Below are 22,746 nucleotides of genomic sequence, written 5' to 3'. Positions count from 1 at the left end.
TCAATCAGTGATACCTAGCGAGGTCTACCCCCTAAAAAGCCCCGGCTTTCTAGAATTTCCAGGTAGTCGAACATGTGAAGGCTCCTAGAGGGCAGGATGACCAGAGAGGGCATGGGAGCCCCAAACTCCTTCCCAAATGCCTGTCCCTATGCATCTCTTCGCCTCTGCCCGTGCGGAGATCCTTTAGGAAAAGCGGGTAATTAGCATTATTTCTTGGGTCTGTGAACTGTTTCAGCAAGCGAGAAGAATTGAAGAGTGGATCCCTGGAGTCCCGATTGAGGGTCATTCACAGATAAAACAGCCTGGATTTGCCGTCAGCCTTGAAGTGGGAGGCAGTGATTGGGTTTAGTCCCTAACCTGGGAGACCAGGCACCTTCTCCAGCAGATAACGGCAGAGTTAAATTGGAGGTTACTCAACTGGAGTTCTGTGCTGTAGACTTGTTTGATTGGTTGCTGGCAGGTAGAAATCCCCATGCACTTCTTGGTGGCCATGGGTCACTGACGTCTGTGTTAGGGAAACACCTGCAACCCCAGTGCTCAGAGAATGAGGCAGGAGGATTGCAAATTCGAGCCTGCTTGGGCGACTTTGTGATTTAACAAGATGCCCCCACCCCCAACTTTGGTGTCAGAAATCAAACTCAGGACCTTGCATTTGCTAGGCAGATGCTGTACTGCTGAGCTATATCCCCAGCCCAAGACTGTTTCAAAATAAAAAATGAGACTGAATTGTAGCTCAATGTGAAGACCCTCAGTTCAATCCTTTGTATTGGAAGAACAAAACAAAACAAAAAACCAAGAAGTTGCCAGACATGTTGGCACACCTCTGTAATTCCCACACTCTGGGAGACTGAGGCAGGAGGACTGTCATTATAAGGCCAGCCTGAACTACATAGTGAGACCTTGTCTCAAAACAAACTCCAAGAAGTCTTCTGTGTTGGTTGTTTGAGAGCCCATGAAAACCATTTTTTCCTTTGTAGATTTTCTGATTCGATGGTGATGATGATGATGATGATGATGATGATGATGATGATGATGATGATGATGATGGTGATGGTGGTGGTACCAGGGAACCGAGCCCAGGGATGGCAAAGTTACATCCCAGGCCTGTTTGTACTATTTGGAGATGGGCCGGCATTAAAGTTGAGACCTTCCTGCCTTAGTCTTGAGTACCTGGGATTGTAGGTGTGCACCACCATGCCCTCCCTCTCTTTTTAGACTGATTTTTTACTTTGTGACTTAGTAAATGTATTTTTTTGACCTGCCTCCCATGCAAGGCAGGGAGCCAGCATTTCCATTTCTCAGATGAAGAAATGGAGGCTAGAGAGATGTGTCTTATTCATCACAAAGCGCCTTAGTGGTGGGGTTAGGGTGAAAAACCTAACCGTTGTATGAATCACCAATTTGTGCAGCCTCTGGCCTCTCCCTGCTGGGGTCACTGGACACTGCGCATGGACAGGCCTTAGTGGGAGGGGTCAGAGCAGAGCCAGCAGGCTTTGTTTGACCACTGTGGGTTCAAATCCTGACTCTGCACTGACTTCCTCTGTAAATGTAGGTGTTTGTTCCTCTATAAATGAGTGTGTGCTTTTCTCCTGGGGGGGGGGGTGTTGATTTCACACCCTCAGACCTGCAAAAATCCCACAGCGTGCCAGGCACACTGTAACACGGTAGTGAGGGCCACACTTTTGTTTCTGTCCTCCACTGGCTGTCACTCTTGCCATTCTGGGCAAAGACTGGGCTGGGGCAGCTCAGTGTGAAAACCAGACTGTACCATTGAAGGGCCTGTGGGTGCTGCCTCTGAGGCAGTGAGCACCCCTGGGTGGAGGTGCCCACTGATTGTCTTGCATCTGGGCTGCTCACCCCCTTTCCCTCTCTTTCTGCAGATTGTAATGTAGCAGACCCAGCTATGGCGGCCCCACAGCTGGGTCCTGGCCAAACTGCCCAACTGCCCCTCAATGAGAGCAGTGCACCAGGCGCCCAACATGGGCCCCCGCCGGGGCTTCGGCCTGATGGCCCCGGGGCTGGGGCCGGAGGTGTCTCTGGAAAGCCCCCCTCACAGTTTGTGTATGTCTTCACCACCCACCTGGCCAACACGTAAGTGCCTTGGGAGAGGCTAGGTGGCTCTGTCTTCCCGGTGCCCCTCAGGGGTGAATATGAGCAGGGGACAGGGTAGGGTGGGTGAGGCTGGGGCTCCTTCCTGCCCGCCTCTCTGAGCTGTCCTTGCCTGGTCCTCGGTGCAGGGCTGCGGATGCAGTGCTGCAGGGCCGGGCGGACTCCATCCTCGCCTATCACCAGCAGAATGTGCCCCGGGCCAAGCTGGACCAGGTGAGTAGGGTGGTCCGCATCTGGCTCTGAGCTGGGTTGGGAAGTCCCCTTAGCAGTCTCATGTTCTGCCTTTGTCTTCCTGCAGGCTCCCAAAGTGCCACCCACCCCAGAACCGCTACCCCTGAGCACACCATCCGCAGGCACGCCGCAGTCCCAGCCACCTCCACTGCCTCCACCACCGGCCCCTGCCCCTGGCAGTGCCCCCCCTGCACTACCCCCGGAAGGGCCTCCTGAGGACACCAGTCAGGACCTGGCCCCCAACTCGGTGGGCGCTGCCAGCACAGGTGGTGGGACTGGGGGCACCCACCCTAATACCCCAACGGCTGCCACTGCTAACAACCCTCTGCCTCCTGGAGGAGACCCTGGTAGTGCCTCTGGCCCTGGGCTGCTGGGGGAGGCCACCCCTACAGGAAATGGGCAGCGCAACCTGGTGGGCTCTGAAGGCCTGTCCAAAGAGCAGCTGGAGCACCGGGAGCGTTCCCTCCAGACGCTTCGAGACATTGAACGGCTGCTACTTCGCAGTGGGGAGACGGAACCCTTCCTCAAGGGGCCCCCTGGAGGAGCAGGCGAGGGGGGCCCACCAGCACAAGCTCCATCTGCCTCTCAGCAGCCTCCCACGGCTCCTCCCGGTGGGCTGAAGAAGTACGAGGAACCCTTGCAGTCCATGATTTCACAGACGCAGAGCCTAGGGGGGCCCCCGCTGGAGCATGAAGTGCCTGGGCACCCCCCGGGAGGGGACATGGGGCAGCAGATGAATATGATGATGCAAAGGCTGGGCCAGGACAGCCTGACGCCCGAGCAGGTGGCCTGGCGCAAGCTGCAGGAGGAGTACTATGAGGAGAAGCGCCGGAAAGAGGAGCAGATTGGGCTGCACGGGGGCCGCCCTCTGCAGGACATGATGGGCATGGGTGGCATGATGGTGAGGGGGCCCCCGCCTCCCTACCACAGCAAGCCTGGGGATCAGTGGCCACCCGGAATGGGCGCGCAGTTGCGGGGGCCCATGGATGTCCAAGATGCCATGCAGCTCCGGGGTGGACCTCCTTTCCCTGGCCCCCGCTTCCCAGGCAACCAGATGCAGCGGGTACCTGGGTTTGGGGGCATGCAGAGTATGCCAATGGAGGTGCCCATGAATGCCATGCAGAGGCCTGTGAGGCCAGGCATGGGCTGGACAGAAGACTTGCCCCCCATGGGGGGCCCTAGCAATTTTGCCCAGAATGCTGTGCCCTACCCAGGTGGGCAGGGTGAGGCAGAGCGATTCATGACCCCACGGGTCCGGGAGGAGTTGCTGCGACACCAGCTGCTAGAGAAGCGATCCATGGGCATGCAGCGCCCCCTGGGCATGGCGGGCAGCAGCATGGGGCAGAGCATGGAGATGGAGCGGATGATGCAGGCACACCGACAGATGGATCCCACCATGTTCCCTGGGCAGATGGCTGGTGGCGAAGGCCTGGCAGGGACTCCCATGGGCATGGAGTTTGGTGGTGGCCGGGGCCTCCTGAGCCCTCCCATGGGGCAGTCTGGGCTGAGGGAGGTGGATGCACCTATGGGGCCAGGCAACCTCAACATGAACATGAATGTGAACATGAACATGAACATGAACCTGAATGTGCAGATGACCCCGCAGCAGCAGATGCTGATGTCACAGAAGATGCGGGGCCCTGGCGACATGATGGGACCGCAGGGCCTCAGTCCTGAGGAGATGGCACGCGTTCGGGCCCAGAACAGCAGCGGCATGATGAGTGGCCCTCAGAAGATGCTTATGCCTTCTCAGTTTCCCAACCAGGGCCAGCAGGGATTCTCGGGGGGCCAAGGACCCTACCAAGCCATGCCTCAGGACATGGGCAATGCCCAAGACATGTTCAGCCCTGACCAGGGCTCGATACCCATGGGTTCTGTGGGCACCACCCGGCTCAGCCACATGCCTCTGCCAGCTGCGTCTAATCCTCCTGGGTCTGTGCATTCAGCCCCAAACCGGGGACTGGGCAGACGGCCTTCAGACCTCACCATCAGTATTAATCAGATGGGCTCACCGGGCATGGGGCACCTGAAGTCACCAACCCTTAACCAGGTGCACTCACCCCTGGTCACCTCACCCTCTGCCAACCTCAAGTCGCCCCAGACTCCATCGCAGATGGTTCCCTTGCCTTCTGCCAACCCTCCAGGACCTCTCAAGTCACCCCAGGTTCTCAGTTCCTCCCTCAATGTGCGCTCACCCACCGGTTCACCCAGCAGACTCAAGTCTCCCTCCATGGCGGTGCCCTCTCCGGGCTGGGCTGCCTCTCCCAAGACAGCCATGCCCAGCCCTGGGGTCTCCCAGAATAAGCAGCCGCCTCTCAGTATGAACTCTTCTACTATGGGCAACATGGAGCAGGGTGAGTAGGCTGGGTGGGCACGTGGGTGCTGGACTGGGGTTGGGTGTGTCTGGTGGGACAGGTGGGGTCAGCTGGCTGGATTTCCTTAGGGGTAGCTCGGGCTGGTGGGTGTGTCGGCCTGCATCCCACACTTGAACTTGGGATCTCCCCTCTGCCTGCGGTCCTGAGACTGCAGGGCGGCTGTGGTGAACATGGGGGTGGGGGAATGGGGTGTTCCTGGAGGAATCTGAGTTGGTTGGAGATCTGGGTTGGGCCCCTTTCTAGATGCCCCAATATGAGCAGCCACACTGTCCCTCCCCAGTCACCCCTGTTTTCTTTCTGTCTCCTTGGTTTCTGTAGGTGCCCTCCCAGCCAGCGGTCCCCGGAACAGCTCCTCAGCACCTCCTGCCAATCCTCCCAGCAGCCTCATGAACCCCAGCCTACCGTTCACCTCCTCCCCTGACCCCACGCCTTCCCAGAACCCCCTGTCACTGATGATGTCCCAGATGTCCAAGTACGCCATGCCCAGCTCTACCCCGCTCTACCACAATGCCATCAAGACCATCGCCACCTCAGATGACGAGCTGCTGCCTGACCGGCCCCTGCTGCCTCCCCCACCGCCACCGCAGGGCTCAGGGCCAGGTGTGAGGACAGGCAGGGGGCACCGGAAATGGGAAGGGGCACCCACGGCCAACAACAGCCCTGTGGTCACCCTAGCTTTTCCATGCTTCCCCAGGGCATCGGGAATGGGGTGTGAGGTCTAGGACCTGTGTCCACAAAACCCAGTCAGCACTTGAATGGTCTTTTCAGGGTCCCTTACACACCCATAGCAAACTGCCAGAATGTGGGTTCTTGGCTTCTGGCTCAAAAGTCCCTGCCCTCAAAGCTAAGGGTGGTGGTGGTGAGAGCTGGCGCCCTAGCACCACCTGGTGGGAGTGGGGGGGATGGTTCCCACCTCCCAGGCTGAGTGCACCCAGCACCTGATGCCTCTGTCCTCTCCTCGCAGGTATCAGCAACAACCAGCCCAACCAGATGCACCTGAACTCCGCAGCTGCCCAGAGTCCCATGGGCATGAACCTTCCAGGCCAGCAGCCCCTGTCCCATGAGCCCCCCCCTACCATGTTGCCCTCCCCTACTCCCCTGGGCTCCAACATTCCACTACACCCTAATGCACAGGGGGCAGGAGGGCCTCCTCAGAACTCAATGATGTTGGCCCCAGGGGGCCCAGACTCCCTGAATGCCCCCTGTGGCCCTGTGCCCAGCTCTTCCCAGATGATGCCCTTCCCACCTCGGCTGCAGCAGCCCCATGGTGCCATGACCCCTGCTGGAGGTGGTGGTGGGGGGCCTGGCCTGCAGCAGCACTACCCTTCAGGCATACCCCTGCCCCCAGAGGACATGCCCAGCCAGCCCCCAGGCCCCATGCCCCCCCAGCAGCACCTGATGGGCAAAGGCATGGCTGGGCGCATGGGTGACGCGTACCCGCCTGGGGTGCTCCCTGGGGTAGCATCAGTGCTGAACGACCCAGAGCTGAGCGAGGTGATCCGACCTACCCCGACCGGGATCCCCGAGTTTGACTTATCAAGGATCATCCCCTCTGAGAAGCCAAGCAGCACCCTCCAGTACTTCCCCAAGAGCGAGAACCAGCCCCCCAAGGCCCAGCCCCCCAACCTGCATCTCATGAACCTGCAGAACATGATGGCGGAGCAGACCCCCTCTCGGCCCCCCAACCTGCCAGGCCAGCAGGGCGTCCAGCGGGGGCTCAACATGTCCATGTGCCACCCTGGACAGATGTCCTTGCTGGGCAGGACAGGTGTGCCCCCACAACAGGGCATGGTGCCCCACGGCCTGCACCAGGGAGTCATGTCCCCACCACAAGGCCTCATGACCCAGCAGAATTTCATGCTGATGAAGCAGCGGGGTGTGGGGGGTGAGGTCTACAGCCAGCCCCCCCACATGCTCTCCCCACAGGGCTCTCTCATGGGCCCCCCATCCCAGCAGAACCTGATGGTGTCCCACCCGCTGCGGCAGCGCAGCGTGTCTCTGGACAGCCAGATGGGCTACCTCCCGGCGCCGGGCAGCATGGCCAACTTGCCCTTTTAGCAGCTTCTGAGGGGGCTCGAGCAGGGCACCGCTGCAAACCTGCTAACCTTACGAGAGTTTGGGACGGCCTGGGTCCAGGGGTGGGTTGGAGGGGTGGGAGGGCTGGTGTGGGAAGTGGCATTTGTGGAAACCAGATGTGCTGGCATCTTAGGGGGAAGTGGCAGAGTGGGGTGGGGGGTTCAGGGTTGGGGTTTGTTCCATTTTGGCCACCAGTATACCCCTTCCCTGCCCTCCCTGTTCCTATGGAGACTCTTTCCCCCTTTCTCTTCTCTGCAGCTCCCGCCTCTCTCTAGCTATGCTCTGGGTCCTGGGGGGAGAGAAGAAGGTGTCCCCTAGACCCTTCCTGCCGCTGTCTCCCCATCGCTTGAACTCCGAGCTCCTGTTCTCTCCTTCCTGTGCTCCTACCCGTTTTCCCTTCTGTTTTCTCCTGTCTCATTCCCTCTTGCTGCCGACGTGGCTGACCCTCTCCCAACACCCCTTGCAGGCGGCTGGCCAGGTGGGCAGGTGCCAGCCAGAGCTGTAAATAGAGCCCTGCGCTTTCGTGCCGGTTTGTGCGTGTGCTGTATTTCTGTGTTTTGATAGAAGTCATAGAAAAAAAGATAAATGAAACCCTTCCCTCTCTCCAGATGATTGCCCCCTTCATTCCCGTGGACCCAGGGACATTCGGTCTTACCCACCCACCCACTGTGCAGTGTCTCTGAGTCCATAGAGGACACCATTTCTGTACCCTCTCCAAGTGGTAAGATGACATAGGTGCCCCACACCTAAGCTGAGGTCAGGCCACCAAGGCTTCCACCTGTGAGCCCAGCAAGGCTGAGACACCACCCCCCCCCCCCGCCAGGGCAGTGGCCTGCCTGCTGCTGAGTGACTCCTGAGGAACGTGTACACGTGTTCATCACACCAGTCACACTGGGTGGTGGCTTCCCGCTGGAGAGGTCTGGGTGCCCCTGCTGCTATGTCTTAGCCAGAACTTGAAGCCCTTTGTCTCCAGTGTGGGATGAAGGAAAAGAGGAAGAGGCAGAGTCTGAGCGGAGCCAGGGAGGGCCTGATGGTGCAGGAGCCCGGCTGCCCTAGCCCTGGACCAGGAAATGGCCAGGGGCTCCGGCTCTTCCAGAGGCGGCCACCTACTTCTTACCAAAGAAGGAAGGAGCAGGGTTCGGCTGGGTTAGTCCACCTCCTCCAGCCCGCAACCCTCAGGATGGAGCCGAGGAAGCACCAAGGGGCTGGAACTTCCTGGCCGCTCTTCCCTGCCTGCCCCCTCGCTGGCTGGGTCCCTCTGCCCAGGGCTCAGGGCTGTGTGCCATCTGTCTGTGCTCGCCCAGGTGCAGCCACTGCTTTCCCCTCAGGCCCCTCCTCCTTTCCCTGGAGGGCTCCTCACCTGCCACTGGCCAGAGCTGAAGCCATAAGGGACTGGGTGTTTGGACCCCACTGGCCCTAGCAGTAAGAAACCTCTTTTTTCTCACTTCCTTTCCTGCCCTGTGAGGTGGCGGGGCAGCTGCCCCAGCCCTCTTGTGCCCCGCCTGTAGGGCCAAGGGCCACTCTAGACAGGGTGTCTTCTACCAGAATCCCGTTCCCAGCCCTCCTGTCTGCAGGGCCTGGTCTCACCTTGGCAGCTGTGATACAAAGGGAATTTGTGCCCACTTCTCCCAGTCTGGTGCTGACCTCTTGGTCCAAGTCAGCCAGGCTAAGCGCCACTTCCTCCTGTTGGGCTGGCTGTGGGCTCCTGACTCCCCCAGTGCCCTCGGGGCCGTGGCAGGGTCTCTGTTGGGGGAGCACTTGCCTTCCATCCTGCCAGGCTGCCCGCCTCTGCCCGGGGTCCTGTGCCCCCAAGCCCTGCCCCCGCCCCGAGACTGCTCAAACTGTCTAAGTGTTCCCTGCCCCAGGAGCGGGCCTAGACCACAAAGGGCCTGCGGCCTCCTGGTCCCCTCTGCTCCCATCGCCGCCACTAGTTTACCCAGGTGAGCTCTACCGGCCAGCCTTTCTCCTCCATCCACGGCCATACCCCCAGCCATTTTGTACCATTATATAAATATATATATATAAATATAAATATATAAATACAATATGTGAAGACATCTTGGTTTTTATTTTGAAACAATTTTTAGGCTTGTTCCGGGGGGTCTCTGTGCTGCCTGTACTGTATTGACCTGTTTTATAGGTGCCTTTTTATTAAAAAGAAAATTCAAAATCCAACCTGTGGCTTTCTTGCTTCTGTGTCTGGTTTCTCCACTACCCAGCTTGCTTATTAAAGTGCCAGAGAGGAAAAAAGGGGATCACAGGGCTTCCCCGTCATTTCACAGTAAGGGCATGGTCTCCTCTGGGGTCACAGCCCTGATCTCCCCAAGGAGTTTGGTTGATGGGCTTGAGGAGTAGGGAGCCCAGATGGGCCCTCAGCAGGTACAGGGGCTCTGACCCACACCCCGGTCTAGGCTGAGATGGGGAAGGAGGGCCCGGAAGTGACTGACAGGCCTCCCTAAGCATGGAGCAGCTTCCTCCGGTTCCATCTGAGTGGTATCCTCTAGGGCCGGGCGGGCTTCCTGGGGTCTGGGGAATTCCCTGCCCAGTTTAGTTTTCACACTGTCCTACCTCAGGTGACGTGGGGGGTGGGGGGCTGGACGGGAGGCCTTCCACAGGAACCTCTTCACTGTGTCTTTCTCCCTGGCGGGTTTTAATCCATTCTGATTTTTAGCTAAGTGTGCCTTCTGCTGCGGCCTGCACCCCTCTGCTCTTCAGTTTTTATAGGCCTTGTAGACTGTGGAAAAGGTGCCAGGTATATCCTCCCCTCTGTCAGTACCCAGAACCCACCAGGGCCCTGGATTCCGCGTCTTAACATCCATCCTGGGAACTCTCCACCGCCTCCACCTAGGCCCTGGGCAGAGTTTGATGAGTGTTCCCTCTGGGGGCCGGGGAAGGAGATGTTCCACTCCTCCACTGGAGTCCTCTCCTAGTTCTTCCCGACCAGGGCACTGGCAGCCCTCTGTGGGTACTTAGAGTCTGTTCTCACTCTGCAGCCCATGTTACTAGGTCAGTAGTGACACTGGGCTGACCTAGTGCTTGGTCACAGCCAAGGCAGCTACTTAAAGTGAATCAATCCAACCTTCCTACTCGGTTAAGATGGCTGAAGGGCTGGGGTCCTGGCAGAATGTCTGAGTTTAAGGGCCCGAGATGCATTAAGACCACACGGCTGCCAGCTGGCTGTTCCTTGGCCTTCATCTTGGCTCATCCTGTGGCGCCCAGCTTCTCCTGGCTTGGTTCAGCAAATGGCATCGGAGGCAAGGTGGGCAGCTGTGGCAGTGAACAGCCCAAAGGTGATGCCGTGCGTTCTGGTGGGGGACTGGCTTTCCTCCTTAGCCAAGGTAGAAGTAAAAGTTGGTTCTTGTGCTTTGGCTGGTGAGGCTGGCTGAAGGTGGGTGGGGTCCTCTCGGCTCAGGGAGATGCAGATGGGGTACAGACAGCCTTTGCTTTGCCTTTTGGCTCCTTTCCCTCGTTGGGCTTCAGCCCAGCCCCAAGGCCATCAGAAGAGCTGCAGAGACATCCTTAAGGGGAGCTGGTTCATCTCACTGCCCCACGGGACACTGACCTCCATGGTCTGCATTCCCGAATGCCCCAAGGGAAGCAGAAATAAAGGGGGGCATCGGGGTCTAGAAGGTGGTGAGAGAGGTGGCATTCTCTGATTCGGAGAGACTGTTCCTGCGCCAGCTTGGGAGGAGCTGGCACAGGGTGGCAGGGCCAGCACAGCCCAGCTTGGTCAGAAGCCGAGAGAGGTCACTGCGAAACTTCACGCCAGCGAAGGTGTAGAGCATGGGATTGAGGCAGCAGTGAGCCAGGCCCAGGAACTCACACATGGTGATAGCCACGGGGAGGTAGCCGTTCAGCTCGCAGCTATTGTCCACGGCCTTCAGCCTTGCCAGGGTGTCCAGGAAGATGACAATATGGTAGGGTGACCAGCAGAGAAAGAAGATGCTGGTCACCAGGATGGCCACCCTGACTGCCTTCTGCCGTTGAGGGCGCCGCTGGGCCTGGCAAAGTCTGTGAATCACCCCTACGTAGCACCAGCCCATCACCAGCATCGGCAGCAGGAAGCCCCCAACATGGTACAGGAAGCGGGAGGTGAACCAGGCATTGGTTTCGGCTTGATTCTCTTGGGAGAAGGTGCAGCGTGGCAGAGAGTCGTTGTGATGGGGTTGGCTGACCTTGGCGAAGAGGATCTCTGGCAATGCAAAGAGGAAGCCCGCCAGCCAGATGGCCGCGCAGGTGATGTGGATGGAGAGGAGGCGGCGGTGGCGGTAGGCGTGGACAGCATGGACGATGGCCAGGTAGCGGTCCACGGCGATGCAGGCCAGCAGCAGACTGCTGCAGTAGAAGTTGATCTTGTGCAGGGCAATCACAGTCTTGCACAGGAAGGTCCCCAGGACCCAGCCCACCGAGCCCTCAGCCACAGCAAAGGGCAGGATGAAGACCAGGAGGAGGTCAGCCACCGCCAAGTGGAACAGAAAGGTCTCGGTGGAGCTGCGTGTCTGCCGGTGCCGCTCCAGGATCACCAGCACCAGGATGTTGCCCATCATGCCCAGGAGGAAGATGAAGCTGTAGGCCACTGGCATGAACACGGCCTTGAAGGAGGTCAGGAGGGGCCCTTCGGCTGTGGAACAGAAGTGGCTCTCGAGGAAAGGGCTCTCTGTGCTGTCATTGTAGCTGGCCAGTTCCTTGTACTGCACGGACAGGAGACAGGAGTATGAGAACTGAGGAACCCCGCCTCCCATCTAGATTTTTCTATCCCCCAGGCTAACAGCACTCCAGTGTGTTCCACTCTCTGTATTTGAAATTTCCGTGGTGTTCCCTGGAATAAATCATTTTGTCTTTTCTAATTTTCTTTCTCTTCTCTTTTGTGGGATGCTGAGACTCAAACCAGGGCCTCTTGTGGGCTAGAAAAGTGTTCTGCATCCCAGCCTGCAACCTCAGCTTTGCCTTTGTGAAAGGCACTAATTCTTCACAGCACAGTGATGAGGATGGCGGGAGGGAGGTGTGCGGCGTGGGCATGCTTGCAAACCGACAGGCTGTGTGCCTGTGTCTTACGCCGTCTGCAGGCACAGACGACTGCAGGCTTGGGGACTGGATCTGGTGGGGACGAGGGCCATCTGCTCTAATTCTGAACAGAGCACCAATCCATCAAACCTAGGACTGGGCTGCAGGAAAGGGGCAGGGGGTGCTGATATAGCCTGCAGGCTCCCTCTTAATTTGTCCCCCTAGTGCTCACTGACATCATTAATGCTGACACTGTGGTCATGATCTCTCCCACCTGCTGTGATCCATGCAACCAGCTCAAGGGATGGACAGCGAGGCGTCTTGTTAAAGATCACTTTTGCCTCTCTCTAGAGCTAACACTTGCTCCACAGAGCAGGGTGCCTGGGATTCTTCTAAAGGCTTTGGGGAGGCTTTGCAGGCACAGCTCCCAGGACTACTTCCCGTCCTTTGCAGATTTCCCCAGGCCAAGGCGGACAGGAAGCAGAAAGCCCAGAAACAGAAAAGAGAGGCAGAGGAAGTGAAGGAGACCAGGCAGAGGGGAGGGAGGAAGGCAGCTCTGAGCAAAGGGGGCGGGCCTGTGGTGCCTCCCGGAAGTTCCCTCCTCCCCCCTGCCCTCCTCTCCATCACCTCCCACCATCGCCCCAGAGCTCAGGTTGTTTACCGCTAACCACAGAGGAAGACATGGTGCCTGTTTTCATACCTTTCACTCACAGCTGCCCTGCACCTGCTCCTCTCCTCCCAGCTCTGTTCTTCCCACCCTCCCCTGGCCAGCCCCCTTCCCGTGCAATGCAAAACTGAGGGTGCCCAACCTCTGTGGTTCAAAAGGCAACTCTGTAAATGACTAGCCCGAGGAGGCAGGGAATGGGGTGGGGTACTCTAACCCTCCTTTCGGGAACCTGGAGGTGGGTGGTTCACTGGCTACTACAGGGCTTTTTTGCAACCAGAGGCCCCAGGTGCGGGTCCCACATTGACTCTCAATAGTGGGCAAACCCACTCCCCACTGGGGTCTTCCCTTCGGCCCCCAGAGCAGGTGACTGAGGTCAGAAGGGTTTGGAGGTTGCACTGGTGAGTGGCAAAGCCATTTACCGACTCTGCCGCATTGTCCCCTCACCATGGTCTGTTTCAGGCCGCTGTCACCTTAATGCTTAGGACTCTCTCTCCATTGGTCCCTTTCCTCGCACCTGTTCCACTCCTGCCCACTTCCTGCATGGAAAATTGTGCGTGTGGTGGCCAGAGTTCTCGCCACAAATCCCAGATGACAAGCACCTAGAGTTCAGCTACTTGGCAGGCTGAGGGAGGAGGTCCAGTTGTGTGAGCCCACAAATTTGAGACCAACTTGGGTAACATAGTGAGAACCTATCTCAAAAACAAAAGCAAAAAACCAAAACACAGAATCACGTAAGTGTCCGGCACAATGTCCTTTACTACTTCCTAGTACTGGCAGACGGCGATTTTCTTTTATTTTAATCCTTTTTTGTTTGCTTTCAGACAAAGTCTCACTGTGTCATTCAGGCTGAGTTTGAGCTCACTCTGTAACTCAGGGTGGCCACAAATTCACAGCCTCCCAAGCACCAGGATTAAAAGCGTGCACCACCACGCCAGCTTCTTCCTGAAATCCTCATCCTCTCTCTCTCTCTCTCTCTCTCTCTCTCTCTCTCTCTCTCTCTCTCGCTCACGGGCCTGTCTTTGCGCATCCTCTTAGGGGAGATGTTTAACGCACAGCGCTGAATTTCAGAACCAGTTGTGGGGCATCCTTGCAGCATAATTCTACAGCCTTCAGGAGGGCCCACAGTCGTGTCTGCATCACAGCGGCCCCAGGACCAGGGTACAGGCTCCCCATCTCACTTGTAAACAATAGCTCTTGGCCGGGGATTTAGCTCTGCGGCTCAAGTGCTTGCCAGGCAAGTGTGAGGTTGTGAGTTCAACCTCCGGTACCAAAAAAACAAAACAAAACAAAAAATAAAACAAGAGCTCTTCACTTTGTGTAGTCAAAAATACACAGGCTTGTGTTTAATAAAACGGTCTGTTTTCATGTGAAAACCACGGACCTGGAGGGTACAGTGTAAACTCTTAAGTGGAGATTTCAATTTCTCCAAAATGCATATTCCTTTGATCTATCAGATCATGCCTTCTTTTTTCTTTTTTATTATTTTTCTTATTTATTTATTTTTGAGACAGGGCCTCTCTATGCAGTTCAGGCTGGCCTTGAGCTCACTTTGTAGCCCAGGCTGGTTTCAAACTCACAATGATCCTCCTGCCTCAGCCTCCCGAGTGCTGGGATTACAGGCATGAGCTACCCCGCCCGGCTCTCTTTTTATCTTTTGCAGTATTGGGGACTGAACACAGGACCTTTGCACGGAGCTATATCCCCGGCTCCTTGTTAATTTTTTGAGGCCAGGTTTTGCTGAGTCACTAAGTTGTACAGGCTGGACTCCAACTTGTGATTTCCCCTGCCTCAGCCTCCCAGAGTGCTGGGATTATAGGTGTGAGCCCCCACGTCCAGCGTTGTCTTTTAGGTGATTGCTTGAGGCACCCTGTCCTCCAGGTAGACCAGGAGTACCATCCTGCCAGCTTCTCGGGACACATCCCTGTCACCCAGCCTTCGATCAAGCTCTTCCCTTGGCTCACCAGACTTTTCTCAAGTGTGCCTCTTCAGTCCTGCCCTTCCTTCAAGGACCAACTCAAATCCACCGTCTTCCCACTTAGAATCACAGCTTTTCTGGGCTCAGCAGGACACAGACCCCATTTGTATCTGCAGTTCCTACCGCTGTTGCTCATCTTGTGATCACGCTCTGAAAAGGGAGCTACTTCTAAGAGCCATCCAGCCCCGCCATGTGATTCTACTGCCATTCAGCAGGACATAAAGGAGCCACTGAGGCACGCAGTCCCCCTGCAGAGCACAGGCTTCAGACAGAAGAGGAGGGGTGCAGGGCCCGGCAGAGGCTGGAGCCTCCTGCTCCACGGCCCACGGGAAGCCTTCGGTGGCCCAAAGGCCTTCCCACAAGACCGCTCAAGTTGTCATCCTCCGAAGCACTCAGACTGAGCATGATGTTGAACACTTATAACCCAGCACCCAGGAGGCTGAGGGAGGAGGACTGCCATGAGTCTGGGGCTAATCTGATCCACATAGCAAGACCCTGTCTTGAAAAACCAAACCAAAACCAAAACACCAAAGGACAAAAAAAAACCAAAACCAAACCAAACAATAAAATCAAATTCTGAAAAACAAAAAACCCAAAATCAAAGCATGTATGCTGATTGGCTTCTTGTCTACTTAAAGCCATCATAGTGGGACCTCTCTGGGGACCCCATCTCCCAACACGCAGGGTGGTTTTTTATTTTGTATTTTAAAAAATGTTAGTGGTACTTTTTAGCTATACATAATGATTACATTCATCACGGGGAATTTGTGCCTGTCCTTGGTATATCCTGCTTCTTTTCTCCCCTTATAACTCAGGTTTAGGGGAGGGGGTTGTTTCTTCCTCCTGGCAAGAGGCATTGGGTTAGCACAGCGCTCAGAGAGGGGCGGACGGGAGGAAGCCTGTTGCTGGGAGTTGCAATATACATTAAAAGAGGTGTCAAACAGACACCTTAGTTCAGGAGTGGCATATGTCAAAGCCACTTCCCACGGTTAGGGTTTCTGGCTCTCTCCACCTGCAAACCATGGGGTGAAAGGTAATACAATGAGACTGGTCCTGGCCTGGAGGGCCGGAGGGGAGTCAGGTCATGGGGCACTGAAGGGTCGGAGGCTCACACCAGAGGGAGCATGCTGCAGGCACTGGAATGAGAGGGCCGTTCCTCCTTGCCACAAAAAGCAATTGAGCTGGATGTGGTGGTACAGGCCTGTAATCCCAGCTACACAAGAGGCTGAGGCAGGAGGGCCACAAGTTCTAGCCCAGCTCCGTCAATTTAGCAAGATCCTGTCCCAAAAAACCCAAAATACAAAAGGTCTGAGCATGTAGCTCAGCGGTAGGGCATCTCTGGGTTCAGTTCACACACAGACACACACACACACACACACACACACACACACACACACACACAAAACGTAAACCCAAAGACCTCCTGTGTACAACTCTAATGACACCTGTAGACACGGACCTGCATACACCAGAAGAGCCACACCAGTACGTGCTATCAGCAGGTACCCAGCAGACCACCACCAATGCATAGGCCAGGGATTCATGTCCCAGAGGCCAGAAAACATGTAACTGGAGCCAAGCAGGAGCAGAGAGCTTCCAGCCCTGGGGCAGGGGGTAGGGCAGAGCTCAGCATCCTGGGCCTTGCAGGGGGAGGGAAAGGAGGGACAGAGAAGCCAGGTTCTCAGCCCACAGTGTATTCTACAAAGGTTCTTTTCCTTCCCTCCACTTAGGCCTGGAGCCCCTCCCTAGACCACTGAGGTCACCACGCCCCATGGGACTCCTCCAGTGAGGAGGCTCCAGGGGCATCTATGGAGCGGCAGCAAGTGTGTGTGGGGGCGTCTGGGGCATTCCTCAGGGATCCGCTCTGGGTCCCTCCTTCTTAGCACTCAGCCCTGCCTTGGCTGGGGGATGTGCCTGGGAGACACTTTCAGACCAAACAGGGCTGACCCTGGTGTGGTGATGAAGGCTGAAACAAGAGGATCACAAGTTTGAGCCCAGCCTGGACAACTCAGTGACTTCATGGGACTCTCTCAAAATTAAATATAAAAAAGGCTGGGGCTGTAGCTCAGTGTGAAGACAACACAGAGTTCTCTATCAGCTAGAACTAGGGGCTCAAACTAACCAGACAGATTCACATAGGGAAAAATAGAGACCTGGACTGGAGTCTAACTGGTCAGGGACGAGATGGGAAAGACCTGGTGATGCAGTCATGAGAAATAAGACTTGAGAGTTTGTTGACTGAAAGCAGGAGATGAGTCACCAGAGTGAGGTGGCCGCTGGAGGGCTCCGGGTGCCTTTCTCTGTGCAGAAGCCTGCAGAGGGCGCTCCCACCAACCCGCCTTGGGTGACTGGACAAAGGTGGCCGCTGGGCTGAGGGGTTTGAGAAACCAGATTTGGAAGGAAGTTTTCCTGTACTAGGGTTGTAGGAGAAGTGGAGTCCACGGGACTGACTTCACGGATGGGAGCTGTGGGCCAGGGAGCAGGAAGGCTGAGGTGAGCTCGCCCGCAAATGCCTCTTGCTCCTTGTCCAGTACCCTGATTCGCCGTCTGTCCTGTCCTCCAGGGCCGAGCCGGCTGTCTATGATCTTTGTCTAGCGCAGCAGCTGAGAATCTTTGCTGCCCTGGAAGCAGTGCATTCAGAGGCCTGACCTTGTTTCCCACCCTGAGGTGGGGGTAAGTGACTCACACAGGCCCCACCGCAGGCCCCCAGGCCCCCAGGCCCCAGGCCCAGGTCATGCTGGCCACGTGATGCAGCTACATACAGATGTCAGGTGTCGCTCTGGCCACACAGGCTCCATCTCCTTATCTATCCCTGTGTAGGGATTCCCAGCCATAAGGCAGGGGCTTGCGGTGGGGCCTCTGGACATGTCCTGTCCTCCTTCAGTGGGGTCTTTAGGAAGGCTATTGGACTACAGGCAAAGGCGTGGATATGTGCCTTGTGTCCATCCCCCCCCCCCCCAAGCCCTGCACTCCCAGAGATCATCTGAGACTCTGGCCGCCATCTGTCCTGTCCTTTCCCTCTCTATCCCTTCAAGGAGCAAGTGTGCCAGGCCTCTGTTGTTTCTGCCTGAGGATTTTGGCCATGAAGAGCATGATACTACTCTGCATGTGGTTTTGGGGAGGGAGCCCCGTTTCTACACTGAGTCTTTTAAGCGTACAGGGATTCCCCACCTTGTACCCCAACATTTGTTTGCACTTTGGTGACACAGTCACGCAGTCTAAAGCACATGTCAGGGCTGGGGATTTAGCTCAGTGGCACAGCACCTGCCTGGCAAGCGTGAGGTCCTGAGTTCAATTCCCAGTACCCAATAAATAGATAAATAAATAGGTAAAGCTCGTGTAGACATGTTTTCTAGCTCAGCCTGTCGCCTAGGATAGTATTGATCTGAAATATTTTGCCTCATCCTTCCTAGAAGAATGCTCATTCTTCTGGCCTAATTCTCTGTTCCAAACACAAGGCCACTTTTAAAGGCCATCCTGCCAGAGGAGGGGGAGCAAGCCGCCTGGGTCCCCATGGAAGGCAAGCGCTCCCGAGGGCGTCTTTGTGGTGAATGTCCTGGGCTCCCTCACGCCCGCTCCCCTGACCCTGGCCTCTCTCCCTCATTCCCGATCCTTGCAGCCAAATCCCAGTTGGCTCCTCCTCTGGTGGGCTCCTCCGGGACATTTGAGCTGACTGGGGTGAGGGGATCCTCCCCTTCCCCTAGGTGAACCCCAGAAGCAGCCTGAGCCGGTTTTGCTTCCTCTTCTTCACACTTCCCTGGTGAAATGAAACGTGTGCGTGGAGCCGGGCTGTGTAGCCTGTGATACTCTGTTCACCCGAGGTCTTCATCAACGGGAAGGGATCAGGGAAGCTGGGCCTGGGGTTTACCCCAGCTTGGTGCCGCTTGCTCCTGCTCTTTAGCAGCTTCTCCTCCAGGCTGGTGTGCGGAGCGGGACTGCAGGTGCAGTGCGTGACAAGCCAGGGTAGGGTAGGGGCCCATTCTAGTCCCCGGTTCTGTCTGGAAGAGAATCTCTCTCCAAGCATGGTTCCCATAGGCCAAGTTTTCTCTAGGTCTATGCAGACCTGGTTTCCCTGCGGGGTGGCTCCCTGGCGCCCACTTGGGGACCTGGCTCCTTTTTCCTGGTTCTTACCCATCTGGGATTTTTCTGCTTGAGTTCTCTACTCACGAGAGTTAGCAGCCCATGTTAGGAAAGCATGTATTTTAAGGCACCAGAGTTCATCTTAGAGTTCAAGAGGAGGAAGGGAACACAGAATGGCCCACACTTGGCTTGTAGCCGTGAAACCCAGCGCTGGAGTACAGAATCTGGTGATCTGGGAAAGGGACCAGTGCTTGGTTTAGATAAAGGCAGGGAGGAGCGTAGGGAACCAAAGGAATGGAAAAAACTGGACAGACTCTAGAGATAAGTGGTGAGCTGATTTCAACTGCACCACCAGTCAAGAAATACTTACTGGAGAGCCAGGTGTGGGGGCGCACGCCTGTAATCCCAGCACTCAGGAGGCTGAGGCAGGAGGCAAGCCTCAAGTTCAAGGCCAGCCTGAACCACATAATGAAGCCCTGTTTCAAATTCCTCCTGCCAAAGAAACACTTTTTGGGGCTGGAGATGTATTTCAGTGGCAGAGCAATTGCCCAGCACGTAAAAAAAAAAAAAAATGCCCAGCACACACGAGGCCCTGGGTTCCATCCCTGGCACCAAACAGAATGAAACAAAATGCCCTAAGAACACACAAACTTATTAGGAAGCCACTGCAGGGAGGACTCTTCTGCCATCCCAGGGTTGACACTAGGGCAGTCTACCAGCTGCTCCTGGCCCCAAGGGGAGTGGGCAGGGTGGAAGGGAATAGCCTGGGAAGAGGATGCATGGAAGGTAGGTATAACACTGATGGCCCGTTAAAGGAAGGTCCCAGCACTTCTGGCCACCTGGCGAGAGGCTGACTGAGGAGCTTGGGTACATTTCGGTGCCCAGCAGGGGCCCTGGTTTGAGGTTTGACATGAAGCAAGTTAGCAGGTCTCTCTGGGATGTAGGTTTTCTTCATGACACAGAACATGTCCTGCTACCCCCTACCCCTGCCACCACCTGTCTCTAGTAGGTCACACCGCTAGGCGAGGTGTGCACTGAATGGAAACTCTTGAGGTTTCTCAGAAGCTAGGAATGGCCAGGTCTCCCAGTGGTTACTAAGACATCCAAGTGGGTCAGGGCTCGTGGTCAGTTTGAAGCTGGGGGCAGATGATGCCCAGTAACCTAGCCAGGTGTGGCCAGAGGTAGGGACAAGGGATCAGGGAGGGAAGGTGTTGCTTTTTAAGGCAGAGAGGTTTTAATCTGATCTGGGGTACGGGGCAGAATCTGTGATCAGACCCAGGGCTGATTTGGTGGATGTGCTGTTTGGACAGTCACACCAGGGCTGCATTTCCAAGGACTTCACACTGGGTTTGATGCTCTTCCAGGGCCATCTTGGAATTCTTAATACTCTTGTGAACGAGGGACTCTGTATTTTCATTTTGGGCTGGACCCACAAACCATGCCTCAGGTTCTGATGAACAACTGCTAAGATCATCAGTCTGATTTTAACTGAGGTTGAGTCTAAGAGGCCAGATTCGGTGAAATGAGCCCTTTCTCAGCTTCTGCCTGTGTTCCCCTGACCCTTCCACAGCTGGGGCCTGGGTCGGGGCCAGGCTACTCTAAGCAAGTGGGAAGATGGTTTTGGAGTTATAAAGCAGACCCTGTCTCTGGGAGCTGCAGGGGGGTGGACGACATCTCGGGGTGAGTTTAGCCTCGGGAGAGCTGTTAGGAGCCAGGGTGTGGATCCTCCACGAGACAGCTCAGAATGCAGCTCAGACAGAAGTCCTTTCGCCGATGAGAACAGAGGACCATGACAAAGTTTTCAATAAAAGCTCCCTAGCAGCCCTCTGCTGCCTGCACAAGGGAGACCTGGGGTTCCTTGGTTCGGCCACTCCCCACACGTACCCTTAGGGAGTCCAGTGACAACCAAGTCAACCGAAGCACTACGCTTCACAAAAGCCTTGCTGGGTGGCAGAGAGTGGCGCTGAGGCCTGTTTTTGGTCAGTCCAAGAAACCCCCTTCCTTATCACTAGAGACTCAGTTCTTTGCGGAGCTGCCACTTGCGCTAAGACATTTCCAGTATCAACACACGACACTCTCAACAGCTGGGCACCCCCGATCCCCAGCTTGGGTGCACTGGGACCCTCTCCTTGACTATGATCTGGTCTCACACTTCCTCCTGCTTGAGCTTTTTCTCAGTTGGACCATCGGGTATTTGAGGGCAAAGTTGAAGTCTTTCCACCTCTCCATCCAAATAGAGCCCTACGCTCACACAGCAAGAGATGAACAGCTACGTGTGCTCCCCTGGTTAGCGGTGGCAGCCTCCTGACAGCGCAGTCTCTACAGTGATCTGTCTAGTCCCCTTTAGCCCTAAGAGGTAGAAGTCACCCGCTCCCTACTGAAAAAGTCTGGATCCCAGGCTGTCCCCTCTCCCTTTGGCCCTGGTGTAGAGCATTAAAGATTCCAAGCAGGGCCAGGGCAACGGGGGCCAACGGTCCTACTCACCAGATCCTCCAGGTTGTAGTTCATGAGTTCCATGTCCAGGGTGAGGGGGTAGCTCATCACTGCAGCTGTGAGTCCCCAGACTGGTCACTGTGGTGCCGAGAGCTTCTGTGGTGCGACTGGCACCTATAGAGAGGCGGCAGGCGTCAGCTGCCGATTTAAACAAATGAGATGCGCAACTGTCTCCTGCCACTGAGGACAGCCTGCTGCCTACCTCGCAAGTCATCATTTTTTTTTTTTTCCACTGGGTCTTTTCTGTTTTTTTTTTTTTTGAAGAAAAAGGGAAAATCCCCCATAGCATCAGAGCTAGTCAAGCATTTCTGTGCCTTTCCTGGCAACTGTAGTCTCAAATGGGGCTCCAGCCTTGTGTGAAGGCAGCCCTTCACTTAGGCCTCCTCAGGGGACCATGTCTTGGGACAAAAACCACTCCTGACAAGGGAAACTCCCTGGAGAAAGGGGACGAGATAAGCACATTTCCAGCCATGTCTCTTCCAAGCCGCCTCTAGACCTTCACCTTCCTCACCGCTAGGGTTATCAAACCATCCCAGTTTGCCCAGGACTGAAAGTCCCTTGTCCTGGGAAGCCCCACGAGCTTGGGCAAACCGGGACAATTGCTCAACCTACTTACAGCCATCCTTTTGCTCAGGCAGGAGTCAAAGCTCTTCCCTTTTCAGCTCAAGTGTGGAAGAGAGAGGTTAGAACTTACTGAAGGGAACAACCTAAAATAGCACTGGAAGACAAAAATGAAATTGCTGAAGGAAAGCGTGATATAAACATAGAGTCACTTTCTGACTCAAAAACAACAATGCTCCGCCTACAAATGAACTTTGTTGACATGTAAATTATGATCATGGATTACCCAGCTAGAGAGGAGGCTGGATATCATTTCTGAATGTGTTTTGTTTTGTTTTTGTGCCTGGGATCGAGGTGGGACTGAACCTAAGGCCTTGGCAGGGGGTACACCCTTAACCCTTTTTTGCTTTCTGTTTTGAGACAGTCTTGGTACATTGCTAAGGTATCAAGGCTGGGAATTTAGAATCCTCCTGCCTGAGCTGCCCAGAGTGCTGGGATTGCAAACGTAAGTCCTCACATCTGGCTCCAAACCTTGCTTTTTCATTGTAGCGTAGAGAAAGAGACAACTTACCCAGGGTCATGCAGCTAAGCCAAGGAGAGCTGATCCTTGCACGTGGGTCTGATTTCACATCTTGTTCTTTCGCTGTATCAGGCCGCCGCTCTCCCAGGCTCACAGAACGCCTCCCTGGTCCCTTACTTCTGTCCTGTCTGAGGGCTTCTTTTGTGAAGCCTGTTGCTGTTGATCCAGTTCCCCTCCAAGTCTTATCTTTCTCTCCCATCAGAGGAGGAGGTAGCAGAGGAAGAAATGGTGAGCCAACAGAAAGCTGCTGGGGAAGTATTGAAAAACAAGACAGCGACCATGACTATAGCAAAACACCACGAAATCGACAGATAGAAGTCATCCTGTGCCCCCAGAACCCCGGGCACGCACCGAACCCTGGCCTGCAGCTGACCTCATTTGCATTGCAGTTTTGACCACGGCCCCTTTGGACGCCATGACACTTCCTCTAAAAATCCTGTACGTCAAAAACTCCCCCTCCTCGTGGGTGTGCTGAGTCGGGTACCCCATCAACCCATGACTCCTGGCCACCCCCAGCTATAGAACGTCCTATGAACCCGGGACCTTAAGACAATGATCCCCAAACTTTCTGGTACCAGGGACTGGTTTCATGGAA

The 22,746-nt window shown here is 55.7% G+C and overlaps 2 protein-coding genes across 6 annotated transcripts in view; one reads left to right on the top strand and one right to left on the bottom strand.

Annotated features, from left to right (window-relative positions):
* Bcl9l (BCL9 like) overlaps nucleotides 1-8,966 on the top strand; it is a 28,971-nt gene extending 20,005 nt beyond the window's left edge. For all 3 annotated transcript variants that reach the window (XM_023566206.2, XM_003472788.5, XM_005004950.3), the window contains 5 exons: nucleotides 1,881-2,091; nucleotides 2,238-2,322; nucleotides 2,408-4,694; nucleotides 5,034-5,315; nucleotides 5,680-8,966. In XM_023566206.2, coding sequence (XP_023421974.2) covers nucleotides 1,881-2,091; nucleotides 2,238-2,322; nucleotides 2,408-4,694; nucleotides 5,034-5,315; nucleotides 5,680-6,773 — 3,959 coding nt within the window. In that variant the 3' untranslated portion in view covers nucleotides 6,774-8,966. The remainder of the gene's footprint in view (nucleotides 1-1,880; nucleotides 2,092-2,237; nucleotides 2,323-2,407; nucleotides 4,695-5,033; nucleotides 5,316-5,679) is intronic.
* On the bottom strand, nucleotides 6,974-22,475 carry Cxcr5 (C-X-C motif chemokine receptor 5). Of its 3 annotated transcripts, none has more exons than XM_063255898.1 (3): nucleotides 22,143-22,475; nucleotides 21,002-21,148; nucleotides 6,974-11,482 (listed from the first exon to the last, which is right to left on the bottom strand). In XM_063255898.1, exons 2-3 carry the CDS (start codon nucleotides 21,056-21,058, stop codon nucleotides 10,415-10,417), a joined length of 1,125 nt encoding a protein of 374 aa, XP_063111968.1. In that variant the 5' UTR covers nucleotides 21,059-21,148; nucleotides 22,143-22,475; the 3' UTR covers nucleotides 6,974-10,414. The 3 variants fall into 3 exon arrangements, with proteins under 3 accessions (XP_063111968.1, XP_063111969.1, XP_023421975.1); XM_063255899.1 differs by having other exon boundaries at nucleotides 21,002-21,124; XM_023566207.2 differs by lacking the exon at nucleotides 22,143-22,475 and adding an exon at nucleotides 21,627-21,794 and having other exon boundaries at nucleotides 21,002-21,124.
* Between the last annotated feature and the right edge of the window lie 271 nt (nucleotides 22,476-22,746).

This window comes from Cavia porcellus, unplaced genomic scaffold (genome assembly GCF_034190915.1).
Source record: "Cavia porcellus strain 051 isolate PalLab524CR breed Dunkin Hartley unplaced genomic scaffold, mCavPor4.1 scaffold_9, whole genome shotgun sequence".
NCBI classification, from domain to species: domain Eukaryota; kingdom Metazoa; phylum Chordata; class Mammalia; order Rodentia; family Caviidae; genus Cavia; species Cavia porcellus.
Note: the sequence above shows the minus strand (reverse complement) of the source record. Positions and strands in the feature narration are given on the sequence as shown.